General features: G+C 46.5%; 1 protein-coding gene across 1 annotated transcript in view; it reads right to left on the reverse strand.

Annotated features, from left to right (window-relative positions):
* Window positions 1-6954: 6954 nt before the first annotated feature.
* znhit6 (zinc finger HIT-type containing 6) overlaps window positions 6955-14420 on the reverse strand; it is a 97260-nt gene continuing 89794 nt past the window's right edge. The window contains exons 9-10 of the mRNA XM_085983548.1: window positions 13729-13853; window positions 6955-7178 (exon numbers count right to left, since the gene is read on the reverse strand). Coding sequence (XP_085839674.1) covers window positions 7114-7178; window positions 13729-13853 — 190 coding nt within the window. The 3' untranslated portion in view covers window positions 6955-7113. The remainder of the gene's footprint in view (window positions 7179-13728; window positions 13854-14420) is intronic.

Here is a 14420-nt window from a genome sequence, read left to right on the forward strand (position 1 = left end):
AGAACTGAGCGGTTATACCGATCAAGAAAAATTGAACAGGGTGCTGCCCTCTTCTCTAGAAAAAAGGTTGAGGGGTGATCTGATAGGAGGTCTTTAAGATAATGAAAAGGTTGGATAGGGTAGACGGAGAGAAGGCTGCCTGACCCGCCGAGTGTTTCCAGCAATTTTTTGTTGTTGTTTCCACCACTATTCTCCGCTTTCTGTTCCTTGGCCAATTTCGTATCATTATTATTCAGCAGAGATTATCTGCAACTATTTCTGGAGAAAGTACGCCAGGTTAACTTTCACAGCGAAGAATGGAAAATGCAGATACACAGCTGAATTCCCAGGAAAAACCTGAACATTCTGGGAAAGTTAAGGCATCCAAGTAACAACTTGTTCCAGTGAGACTGAGAAGGTCTTGGCACGAAGGAGCAAACTGGATGAATCCACTGCAGTTTATATCAGCCTATTCAAAATCACTAAAGCTCATCTGAACTGATGACATTGGGTGGCTCTGGACAAATTCATTCGCGAATCCTTCTCTGGGAAACCTTTTAAAGGAACTTTTAAGAAATATACATCACTCATCCATATTATAAAAAAGGATACAGAGGGGCTGCAGAAGGTGCACAAAAGATTCACAAGGATGATACCAGAACTCTGAGGGTATACCTGTCAAGATTGAACAGGGTGGTGTCCTCGTCTCCAGAAAAGAGAAGGTTGAGGGGTGATCTGATCGAGGTCTTTAAGATAAGGAAAGGGTTGGATAGGGTAGATGTAGAGAAGATGTTTCCACTTGCGAGGGAGACCAGAACTAGGAGCCATGAATATAAGATAGTCACTAATAAATCCAATGGGGAATTCAGGAGAAACTTCTTTCCCCAGAGAGTGGTGTGAATGTGGAACTCGCTACCACAGGGAGTGGTTGAGGCGAATAGTATAGATGCAGCTAAGGGAAAGCGAGATGCATACGAGGGAGAAAGGAATAGAAGGATATGCTGATAGGGTGAGATAAACACCGGCACGGACCAGTTGGGATGAAGGGCCCATCGCTGTGCTCTAAATACAATGGGCCAGAACTTCGGGTCCCCACGGGTGAGTACGCGCTGGGTACTCACCCGTAGGCCCAACGAAAGTGCCGGTTTCGTGCATGCACTGCACATGCGCGGGAAACCGGAACTTCCGTTCCCTTAAAGGAAGGGGTTCACAGGTCGAACGCGTGCGCCGGAGAGGCAGCGCGTACGCCTGGAACTTCCGGTTTTTATCCAGGTTTCTCCGGGAGGGTAAGTCTCCAGGAGCTACGCTTATAAAAAGCAGTCGCAAGGCCTGCTTTTAACAAGGTAAGTGGTGAATTAAGTAAAATTAAAACATTTTTTCCACAGGTTTATTATTTTTAAATACTTTAAAGAAAGGTAAGTTTATTTTTAGCCCCGTTAGAAACTGTAATTAATTTTTTCAAAAATTTAAATTATTGTTTAAAATAGTTATTTTATGTAACTTAGTTATTTTAAAAATGTGATGGTTTTAAAAAAAATTATTTGAAGTTTTAGTGATGTTTTGGGGCTGAATTGTATTCATAGATTTGACAGGTCTTCCTGTCAAAATCTATTAATACAGATTCCCTGCTACCATTGGCTCTCCATGGCCCACGTGATCCCAGGGGACGCTTCGAACTAACTGCGCCCCCGGGATACGCAAGCACTGCGCGCCGGCAGCTGGAGCAGGCCCAGGATCGGAATCCCACGCGGGCCCCACAGCTCAATGGCCAGCGCGCAAGGTAAGTGCAGGTCGGGGGCTTGCACCCGCGGGAAGCCCCCGACCCGAATTTCTGGGCCAATGTAATAAGTTATTATAAGGAGGGACCGGAGCCAATTCCACGATGACTGATCCAGGGATATTCTGACTAACCGTAGCAGTCAGAAAGTGCTAGGAAGTGGGTCAAGCAGCAACTGTGAGAGAACAGGAAAGTTATCGTTTTACAGGCGTGGAAGCTTCGTCGGAACCAGATGAAGAGACCACACTTGAAACACTAACTTGTCTTTTCTCCCCTCTCCGCGGAAGCTGCCGGGCCTGCCCAGCATTTTCTGCTCCAGTTTGGACCGGTTGGGCCGAATGGCCCGTTCCTGTGCTGCAAGTGCGCGGTAGAAGAGATTTACTGGAATGGTACCGGGGATGAGGGGTTTCAATTACGTGGCGAGACTGGAGAAGCTGGGCTACTGTTTTTCTCCTTAAGGCAGAGGTTAAGAGGAGATTCAATGGAGGTGTTCAAAATCATGAAGGGTTTTGACAGAGTAAATTAGCAGAAACTGTTTCCAGTGGCAGGAGGGTCTGTAACCAGAGGACACAGATTTAAAATAATTGGCAAAAGTACCAGAGACGACATGAGAATTTTTTTTTTTTTTTTTTTAAACGCAGCGAGTTGTTGTGATCTGGAATGCGCTGCCTGAAAGGGCGGTGGAAGCAGATTCAATAGTAACTTTCAAAAGATATTGGATAAATACCTGAAAAGGAAAAAATTTGCAGGGCTGTGGGGAAAGAGCAGAGGCGGGGGAGTGGGACTAATCGGAGAGCTCTTTCAAAGAGCCGGCACAGGCACACGATGGGCCGAATGGCCTCCTCCTGTGCTGTGTCATCCTATGATTCTAACTGGAAAACCACTAGTAGGCCTCTACCTAGGAAAGCTCTCCAACCGGTTGTTAGCAAGCGTGCAAGAGTGCAGATGTGCACAGGCTACCCCCTTCTGGTGTGAGCGTCAGTGTGATCAGTCAGAGAAGTACGACGCCTGGCAGTGCCTGTGGGCCGGGGAGGGGAAAACCGGCAGAGATTCCTGCTCCTGATCCTTTTCCAGTGATTCCTGATGAAAGTGCACGCATGGGCCCCAAGCGAGGCCAGGGTGGGACCAATATTCCCTCGAAATTTTTTTTTTGCGTGGTCCCTTTAAATTTGCTGTGGGGCAGCGCACACGCGGTATCTTTTCCAGCGGCAACAGCCTGTGAGCTCGGCCCGCGCGGGACATCCTGACTGGTGCACGGCCGCGCACCTTAGGGGGAAACATTGGCTGGGACTTGGTGACACCCTCCATGATATGACGATCTGCCACTCACCATCTATGACTTGTATTTATATAGCGCCTTTAATGTAGTAAAATGTCCCAAGGCGCTTCACGGGTAGGTTATAAAACAAAATGGCAGCAAGCCACATAAGGCGACCAAAAGCTGGGTCGAAGAGGGAGGGTTTTAAGGAGCGTCTTAAAGGAGGAGAGAGAGGCGGAGAGGTTTAGGGAGGGAATTCCAGAGCTTAGGGCCCAGGCGGCTGAAGGCACAGCCGCCAATGGTGGAGCGATTAAAATCGGGGGATGTGCAAGAGGCCAGAATTGGAGCAGGGCAGATCTCGGAGGGTTGTAGGGACTGTAGGAGGTTCCCGAGATAGGTGGAGGCCAAGGAGGGATTTGAACACAAGGATAAGAATTCTAAAATCGAGGCGTTGCCGGACTGGGAGCCAATGTAGGTCAGTGATTTCGTGCAGAACGAGGGAATAGTTACCGTCTGCTTTAGGCAGCAAGGACAAAACATACTGCCATGAAATAGTGTTCATGAATACGGTCAAAGTTTCAATTTTTAAAAAAACTTTCTATTTCCCAATTGAGCAGTTACAAGGACATTCACATTTCCTGCACCTAAACTAGTACAGAACTTACATAACCTTTCCTTTTACAAGAGGATTTGATTTTGTGTCCAAACCACAGAGATTACATTGAAAGGATATGCATGACATTACGAAATTTGAGTTGGTGCCAAATGGCATCATTTAAAGAAAAACTTGGTGTTTGGCGGGTAGAAGTTAAATAATCATTTCATACATAAAGATTTACAGTTAACTGACAAGGCTCGTTACTGTTGAAGGTGAAATGTTAATAATGCACGCAGACCCACTATATTACATACCCACTAAATAAAATTGGCTATTTATAGTTATTGCATGAAATTGTGTACATTCTTAGCTAGGTTTAACACATTAGGTCTCACAATCCCTCCCTTATTGTGATTTTTGCAACACAAATCAGTTCCACGCGCGGTGAATAAAGTCACTAGGCCTTCCATTAAGATCCCCGCAATACCAGATCGGTCTGAAGTTAAAAGCGTCACAAAAAACGGGTTCCTGTTAACTGCAACTCCGCATCGGTTACGGCACTTCACAACCGTTAACGCAGGACTGCTCGAGGTGAACAAGGCGACCAAATGAAAGTGCCCGTAAAAAATATCCGATTAACCTACCTTGCATTGCAACAGCGACCACAGTTCCAAAAGTAGGTCACTGTCTTGTAAAGCGCTTCGGGGCGTCCAGAGGTCGCGAAAGGTGCTAGAGAAATGCACGTTCTTTCAATGGATCTGATGCATTCAATGTTGATCCAGAAGGTGGGAATAAGTCCAATAGTATATGACATGAATCAGTCATTCATGAAAGAAAGACCTATGAAATGATACTGAGGGGCCTGCGGGTGGCGTTGTCCAGGGAGAGTATAAATACTCGGGCACGGGCCCAGCTTGCTCAGGACATTCTTAACAGGAACTAGTGAAGGACACAACTAGACCTCCATGTTGTAAAACAGTTGATTAAAGCTTTGTTTATCGCTTAGACCAAGTGCCTAGTAGTTTTCTTATATCAGAATATACACGAAAGCTGCTTGTGTGTCACGACATTAGGTTTTGCTTGCTGGTTAAATATTACGTCAAATGAATCCCCTCAAAAATACCTCCTTCCATCCATACCATGAGTTTAAGCAGAAAGATAATCAACTTTAGACAAGATAGGGTTAAGAAAATTAAATAAAGCTCTCGACACCAATTTATCACAGCTGCGGCTGATGTTACGTTTCAAGATCATCGCAACATACCCCAAAATAAAACCTGGACAAGACTGGTTATGATGTGGGTGTTACTGTGGGACCGTTGTTAGTGGCAACGTTTTGTGTTGATTTCACTTGGGTAGGCTTCAGTACATTCACTGGGGACAGTGCGGTTGTCAAGAGGGCACTGCAGTGTGTCAATCGTTTTGTTGTTGTAGCAAGCGGCTGGAGGATTTGCTGCTTTGTTTAAAGTTAGCTCGTTCAGGCCTCCCACCTGCCACGAACTATTAACTCATCCAAAACTCTGCTGCCCCGTGTCCTAACTCGCACCCAGTCCCGTTCACCCATCACCCCCTGTGCTCACTGCCCCGTGTCCCAACTCGCACCCAGTCCTGTTCACCCATCACCCCCTGTACTCACTGCCCCGTGTCCCAACTCGCACCCAGTCCCGTTCACCCATCACCCCCTGTACCCCAACTCGCACCCAGTCCCGTTCACCCATCACCCCCTGTACTCACTGCCGTGTCCTAACTCACACCGTCCCGTTCACCCATCACCCCCTGTGCTCACTGCTCCGTGTCCCAACTCGCATCGAGTCCCGTTCACCCATCACCCCGTGCTCACTGACCCGTGTCCTAACTCGCACCGAGTCCCGTTCACCCATTACCCCGTGCCCCAACTCGCACCCAGTCCCGTTCACCCCTCACCCCGTGCTCAGTGCCCCGTGTCCTAACTTGCACCGAGTCCTGTTCACCCATCACCCTCTGTGCTCACTGCCCCGTTCACCCAACACCCCCCTGTGCTCACTGCCCCATATCCTAACTCGCACCGAGTCCCGTTCACCCATCACCCCTCTGAGCTCGCTGACCCACACTGGCTCCTGGTCCGGCGGCGCCTCGATTTTAAAATACCCATCTTGGTTTTTTTCCCCAAATCCCTCCATGGCCTCGCCCTCTATCTCTGGAACCTCCTCCAGCCCTACAACCCTCCGAGAGATCTGCACTCCTCCAATTCTGGCCTCTCGAGTATCCCTGGTTTTAATTGCTCCACCATTGGCGGCTGTGCCTTCAGCTGCCTGGACCTCCCTAAACTTCTCTGCCTCCCCCTCCTCCTTTCTCTTCTTCGGCAGTCCCTCGGAGCCGAGGATGACTTGCTTCCACATTAAAAATGAGTTCTCAGGTGACTGATGAGTCCAATGCGGGACCTACAGTCTCGGTCACAGGTGGGGCAGACGGTGGTTGAAGGGGCGGGTGGGTGGGGTGCTTGGGTTGACGTGCGCTCCTTGCACTGCCTGCGCTTGGCTTCCGCTTGTTCCCGGCGGTGCGGTCTTGGGCCAGGGATTCCCAGGTGTCAGTGGGGATGTTACACTTTTTCCAAGGAGGCTTTGAGGATGTCCTTGAAGCGTTTCCTCTGCCCACCTGGGGCTCTCTTGCCGTGCCGGAGCTCCGAGTAGAGCACTTGTTTTGGGAGTCTCGTATCAAGCATGCGGACAATGTGACCTGTCCATCGGAGCTGATTGAGCGTGGTCAGAGCTTCGATGCTGGGGATGTTAGCCTGAGCGAGAACACTGACGTTGGTGCGCCTATCCTGCCAATGGATTTGCAGGATCTCCTCCTTTAAGACTCTCCTTAAAACCTACCTCTTTGACCAAGGATTTGGTCACCTGTCCCAATATCTCATGTGACAGATTTTGTCTGAGAACACGCCTGTGCAGCGCCTTGGGATGTTTTACTACGTTAAAGGTGCTATATAAATGCAACTTCTTGTTGCATTACATACCAAAGCGGTTCTGTGAAGATAATTCATAATGGTCATTCTCTTATGAAGCAAGAGAAAAGGAGCCCACGGTACAAACAACGGCCTCGCCAATATAGAGGGTCACCGACTCTACTCTGAGTAAATGTGATCAAAGTCATCTCTCCCTCAAAAAACGGACAAGAGGCCCTCCTCCTACGCAGTGCCAAGCAGACTGCCCCATCGATATACGATGCGTTTTTATACGACCAATTCTCATTTTCAAGGCAACCCCCAAAAAAAAAATCGAGATAAGGAAAGTATCAGGCTGCTAATCATTGAGGTGATGCGAAAATATAGACTTGTGGGGGTGGGGGGGAAAGAAAACAAGATTGCGCAGTTAGCAAATTTATTTAAGAGATCGTTTAAAAAACAAACATAACACTTGTCTAAAATATCACGCTGTGGACAAGAGCGCACAATATGTAAACATTGAAACATGGTCCCACCCAACAGTCTTCTTCAAGGTACAGGTTCTGATTGCGCTCTCTTTAGGAATCGTCCCTGATCTCCCCTTCTTCCTCTTCACTCTCTGATGAGTCTTCAGTTGAGTTATCTGTGGGGGGGGGAAGGGAAGGAAAAAAACCCCATTACAGTGTAAATAACAGCAAGAAAAACTAAAATCTACCCACTCAAGAGTGTGGCTTACATACAATGACAGACTACATTAAACCAGGTTGGGACTGGGCGACATTTGGATTCAAACACGATCCACCGGGACCCAAATCTGCGTTTCAGGTTAAGCTCAAAGTACAGGTCTCAAGCGGAGTGAATCTGGCCGCCATCAATCCAATACCTCTTCAGCCCTAATCCAGAATGTGAAACAGCTCATAATCCACGAATAATGGGGTCAGTCTCAACCACAAGAAATGGAAAATTCACACTCGTGCTTCAGAGGATTATGGCACAGGACTGTGACAAGGTGCAACAAGAGAACAAATCTGTCTTCCTGGTCTAGCCTGGGAGGGAGGGCATGCCTGCGTGATGCTGAAATAGGGGTATAAAAATCTACTGAAATTATTCTCAGCTCCTTTGCATGACCCTCAAATGATCATTAAAAATAAAATCACCACCAAAGTGGTTTAACACACAAAGAAATAAAGAAAGAACTTGCATTTCTATAGCGCCTTTCACGGCCTCAGGATGTCCCAAAGCGCTTTATGGCAATGATGAAGTACTTTTTCCAAGTGTAGTCACCGTTGTAATGTAGCCAAATTGCGCCGTGGCTCAGTGGGTAGCTTCCACGCCCGAGTCAGAAGGTCGTGGGTTCACGTCAAGAGACCTGCGCACAAAAATCTAGGCTGACACTCCAGTGCAGCATTGAGGGAGTGCTGCACTGTTGGAGGTGCCGTCTTTCGGGTGAGATGTTAAACCGAAGCCCCGTCTGTTCTCTCAGGTGGACGTAAAAGATCCCACAGCCACTATTTCGAAGAAGAGCAGGGGGAGTTCTCCCCGGTGTCCTGTCCAATATTTATCCCTCAATCAACATCACTGAGAAACAGATGATCCGGTCATTATCACACTGCTGTTTGTGGGAGCTTGCTGTGCGCAAATTGGCTGCTGCGTTTCCCACATTACAACAGTGACTACCACTTCAAAAGTAGCAGATTCCATAGGAACTGTCAAAAGGCAATCGGACATGTACTTGAAGAGGACTAATTTGCAGGGTTCTGGGGAAAAAGCTGGGGTGTGGGACTAAATTGCACCATCTACAAGGCACAAGTCAGGAGTGTGATGGAATACTCTCCACTTGCCTGGATGAGTGCAGCTCCAACAGCACTCGAGAAGCTCGACACCATCCAGGTCAAAGCAGCCCGTAGGATTGGCACCCCATCCACCACCTTGAACATTCACTCCCTCCACCACCGGCGTACCGCGGCTGCAGTGTGTACCATCTTCAAGATGCACTGCAGCAACTCGCCAAGGCTTCTTCGGCAGCACCTCCCAAACCCGCGACCTCTTCCACCTAGAAGGACAAGGGCAGCAGGCGCATGGGAACACCACCACCTCCAAGTTCCCCTCCAAGTCACACACCATCCTGACTTGGAAATATATCGGCCGATCCTTCATCGTCGCTGGGTCAAAATCCTGGAACTTCCTCCCTAACAGCACTGTGGGAGCACCTTCACCACACGGACTGCAGCGGTTCAAGAAGGCGGCTCACCACCACCTTCTCGAGGGCAATTAGGGATGGGCAATAAATGCTGGCCTGGCCAGCGACGCCCACATCCCAGGAACAAATAAAAAAAATAAATTGGCTGGCTTAGGCACGACGGGCTGAATGGCCTTCTTCTGTGCTGTAAGGTCTATGATTCTAAGGCACTGTGCTGTACGTGATGCTGAATAGGAGCACAGGTTGTGCTGACGGAGTGCCGCATTGTTGGAGATGGTCTCTTTCAGGTGAGATGTAAAACATAGGCATTGCCTGCCTGTCCAGCTGGATGTAGAAGTTCCTATGGCAGGAGCAGGGACTGCTGCTGATGTCTGGAAACATTCAACTCTGAACCGACACCAGCCAAACAGATTAAATAGTCACTTCATGTCAACTTGAAACCTTGCAAATTGGCTGCATGCAAAATAGTGACTGCGCTTCAGGAGTAATTCATTGGCACTTTGCAATGTCCTTGTTTGAGAAAGGCACGTAAACAATGTAAGGATGGGTCAGATAGTGCTTTAAGTCTACAATACATTTCCTAGAATCTTAGATACAACATATAAGGGTGCAGCATATAAACGGTGCTCAGAATCATAAAATGACACAGCACAGGAGGCCATTCGGCCCATTGTGCCTGTGCCAGCTCTTTGAAAGAACTCTCCAATTATTCCCACCCCGCCCTGCTCTTTCCCCTTGTCCCGCAAATTTTCTCCCTTCCAGTATTTCTCCAATTCCCTTTTGAAAGTTCCTATTGAATCTGCTTCCACCGCCCTTTCAGGCAGCGCATTCCAGATCACAACAACTCGCTGTAAAAACATTCTCCTCATCTCCCCTCTGGTTCTTTTGCCAATTCCTTTCAATCTGTCCTCTGGTTACCGACCCGTCTGCCACTGGGAACAGTTTCTCCTTATTTACTCGATCAAAACCCTTCATGATTTTTGAACACCTCTATTAAATCTCCCTCTTAACCTTCTCTGTTCTAAGGGGAACAATCCCAGCTTCTCCAGTCTCTCCACATAATTGAAGTCTCTCTCATCCCTGGAACCATGCTGGTAAATCCCCTCCGCACCCTCTCCAAGGCCTTGTCATCCTTCCTAAAGTGTGGTGCCCAGATAGTGCTTTAAGTCTACAATACATTTCATAGACAGGCTTCACTTGGCCAGTGCTGGGACTAGAGTCCTGGCGGATCATATAACTAGGGCTGTAGAGAGGGCTTTAAACTAACTAGTGGGGGGGAGGTTCCTAGAGAGCAAATAATAAAAATGACAACAGAGAAGGTCATAGACTTAGGTAGCAGTGGGGAAATTAAAAACCAGAGCATGTCAGGAAGGGGCAGAAGGTATGGAGTAAAAGGTGAAGTAATAAAAAGGGCAAAAGCAGGAACTAAGTGTCACAAAACATATTTGAAAGTTCTCTATCTGAATGCACGTAGCATTCGTAACAAAATAGACGAGTTAATGGCACAAATAACTACATATGGGTATGATCTTGTGGCCATTACAGAAACATGGCTGCAGGGTGACAATGCCTGGGAATGAAACATACCAGGTTATTTAACGATCAGGAAGGACAGGCAGGAAGGAAGGGGAGGTGGGGTGACTATGTTAATAAAGGAAGGAATCACTGTAATACAGTGAAATGATATTGGGTCAAAAGATCAGGATAATGAAACAGTTTGGGTGGAGGTAAGGAATAATAAGGGGAAAAAAACACTAGTGGGCGTAGTCTATAGGCCTCCGAACAGTTGCAACTCTGTTGGACGGAGTATCAATCAGGAAATAGTTGAGGCTTGTAATAAGGGAATATCTATAATTATGGGGGATTTTAACTATCATATTAATTGGACAAATCAAATTGGGCAGGGCTGCCTTGAGGATGAGTTCATTGAGTGTATTAGGGATGGGTTTCTTGAGCAGTATGTAACTGAACCGACCAGGGGGCAAGCAACCTTAGATCTGGTCCTGTGTAACTAGACAGGATTAATTAAAAATGTCCTAGTAAAGGATCCCCTTGGAATGAGTGACCATAACATGGTTGAATTCCATATTCAATTAGAGGGTGAGAAGGTTGGATCTCAAACAAGCGTGCTAAGCTTGAATAAAGGAGACTATGAAGGTATGAGAGCGGAATTGAGTAGAGTGGATTGGGAAAATAGATTAAAGGGTAAGACGATACATGATCAGTGGTGTACATTTAAGGAGTTATTTTACAACTTCCAAAAAATATATATTCCACTGAGAAGAAAAGGGTGTAAAAGAAAAGACAGCCATCCGTGGTTAAGTAAAGAAATTAAGGATAGTATTCGACTAAAAACAAGGGCATATAAGGTAGCCAAATCTAGTGGGAGCATAAAGGATTGGGAAAACTTTAAAAGACAGCAAAAAATAACAAAAAGATTGATTAAGAAAGGGAAGATAGATTATGAAAGTAAATTAGCAAAAAATATAAAAACAGATAGTAAGAGTTTTTATAGTTATATAAAAAGAAAAAGGGTGGCTAAAGTAAATGTTGGTCCCTTAGAGGATGAGACCGGGAAATTAATGGTGGGAAATATGGAGGTGGCAAAAACACTGAATGAATATTTTGTATCAGTCTTTACAGTAGAAGACACTAAGAATATCCCAACACTGGACAAACAGGGGGCTATAGGGGGGGGGGGGGAGGAGCTAAACACGATCAAAATCACTAAGGAAGTGGTACTCGGTAAAATAATGGGACTCAAGGCGGATAAATCACCTGGACCTGATGGCTTACATCCTAGGGTCTTGAGGGAAGTGGCGGTAGGGATTGTGGATGCATTGGTAATAATTTTCCAAAACTCCCTGGACTCAGCAAAGGTCCCGGCAGACTGGAAAACTGCTAATGTAACACCCTTATTTAAAAAGGGCAGTAGACAGAAGGCTGGAAACTATAGACCGGTTAGCCTAACATCTGTGGTAGGTAAAATTTTGGAGTCCATTATTAAGGAGACAGTAACAGGACATTTGGATAATCATAATTTAATAGGACAAAGTCAGCATGGTTTTATGAAGGGGAAGTCATGTTTGACAAATTTGCTGGAGTTCTTTGAGGAAGTAACATATAGGGTGGATAAAGGGGAACCAGTGGACGTAGTGTATTTAGACTTCCAAAAGGCATTTGACAAGGTGCCACACAAAAGATTATTGCTTAAGATAAAAAATCACGGGATTGGGGGTAATATTCTGGCATGGATAGAGGATTGGCTATCTAACAGAAGGCAGAGAGTTGGGATAAATGGTTCATTCTCAGACTGGCAATCAGTAACTAGTGGTGTTCCACAGGGGTCAGTGCTGGGTCCCCAACTCTTTACAATCTATATTAACGATTTGGAGGAGGGGACCGAGTGTAACATATCAAAGTTTGCAGATGATACTAAGATGGGAGGGAAAGTAGTGAGTGAGGAGGACATAAAAAACCTGCAAGGGGACATAGACAGGCTAAGTAAGTGGGCAGAGATTTGGCAGATGGAATACAATACTGGAAAGTGTGAGGTTATGCACTTTGGCAGGAAAAATCGTAGAGCAAGTTATTATCTTAATGGCAAGAAACTGGAAAGTACTGAAGTACAAAGGGATCTGGGGGTCCTGGTGCACGAAACTCAAAAGGTTAGTATGCAGGTGCAGCAAGTGGTTAAGAAGGCCAATGGAATGTTGGCTTTCATTGCTAGGGGGATAGAATATAAAAATAGGGAGGTATTGCTTCAGTTGTACAAGGTATTGGTGAGACCGCACCTGGAATACTGCATACAGTTTTGGTGTCCATACTTAAGAAAAGACATACTTGCTCTCGAGTCAGTACAAAGAAGGTTCACTCGGTTAATCCCAGGGATGAGGGGATGGACATATGAGGAGAGGTTGAGTAGATTGGGACTCTACTCATTGGAGTTCAGAAGAATGAGAGGCGATCTTATTGAAACATATAAGATCGTGAAGGGGTTGGATCGGGTGGATGCGGGGAGGATGTTCCCGATGATGGGTGAAACTAGAACTAGGGGGCATAGTCTTAGAATAAGGGGCTGCTCTTTCAAAACTGAGATGAGGAGGAACTACTTCACTCAGAGGGTGGTAGGTCCATGGAATATGCTGCCCCAAAAAGCTGTAGAAGCTACATCATTACATAAATTTAAAACAGAAATAGACAGTTTCCTAGAAGTAAAAGGGAATTAAGGGTTACGGGGAGCGGGCAGGAATTTGGACATGAGTCTAGGTTCGGATCGGTCATGGCCCTGTGGGTAGCGGAGTGGGCCCAGGGGCAGTGTAGCCTGATCCTGCTCCTATTTCGTGTGTCTAATTCTGTTAGATTCAGGAGATGGTTCTGTGATAGTGGATTGGCGGTTAGGATCAGATCAGCCATGATCTTATTGAATGGCGGAGCAGGCTCGAGGGGCCGATTGGCCTACTCCTGCTCCTATTTCTTATGTTCTTATGTAGAATCTTAGGTACAACATATAAGGGTGCAGCATATAAACGGTGCTCAGAATCATAAAATGACACAGCACAGGAGGCCTTTCAGCTCATCCTGCCTGTGCCAGCTCTTTGAAAGAGCTCTCCAATTATTCCCACCCCGCCCTGCTCTTTCCCCATTGTCCCGCAAATTTTCTCCCTTTCAAGTATTTAGAATCATAAAATGACACAGCACAGGACTCCAGCTGAGGCCTAACCAGTGATTTATAAAGGTTTGGCATAACTTCCTTGCTTTTGCACTCGATGCCTCTGTTTATAAAGCCTAGGATCTTGTGGTGCTTTATAAACCGCCTTCTCGACTTGTCCTGCTACCTTCAAAGATTTGTGTACACACCCCCACAGGTCTCTCTGATCTTGCACCCCCTTGAAAACTCTACCCTTTGGTTTATACTGCATATCAAACACAAGTTTTTCAGTTTCATACAATACCACGTTCATGAGCAGCTCTTAAAATTGAAAAGACTTACCATCAGTGAGTAACCTGTACTCTGGAGAATTCACCTTCAATACTACGTGTAATGCAGGATATTCAATAACTGTCTTGTGGCTCAAGTTTTCTGCAAGACTTCTGCTTGAATCCACCTTGTAATACCTTAAAAAAAAAATTTACAACCACTTTAATTTTAAAACTGCGAAGTCAATCGTAATTCGCGAAAAATATACACCCCTCCGGCAGCTGAAGGTGTTTTTTGATAAGCCTAATGCCGTCCCTTATCTACTACTTGCATTTACATAGCGCCTTTAATGTAGTAAAACATCCCAAGGCGCTCACAGGAATGTTGTAAAACCAAATTTGACACCGAGCCACATAAGGAGATAGTGGGGCAGGTGAAGAGGTCGGTTTGAAGGAGCGTCTTAAAAGGAGGAGAGAGAGGTGGAGAGGTTTAGGGAGGGAATTCCAGAGCTTAGGACCCAGGCAGCTGAAGGCACGGCCACCAATGGTGGAGCGATTAAAATCGGGGATAGGCAAGAGGGCAGAATTAGAGGAGCGCAGAGATCTCGGAGGAGAGCCGGAGGAGATTACAGTGATGGGGAGGGGTGTAGGGTGGGAGGGGGTTACGGTGATAGGGAGGGGTGTAGGGCAGGAGGGGGTTAGAGAGATAGGGAGGGGTGTAGGGTGGGTGGGGGTTACAGTGATAAGGAGGGGTGTAGGGCAGGA

This window comes from Somniosus microcephalus, chromosome 3 (assembly GCF_052327205.1).
Source record: "Somniosus microcephalus isolate GS21.2 chromosome 3, FLI_Smic_1.0, whole genome shotgun sequence".
Taxonomy (NCBI): domain Eukaryota; kingdom Metazoa; phylum Chordata; class Chondrichthyes; order Squaliformes; family Somniosidae; genus Somniosus; species Somniosus microcephalus.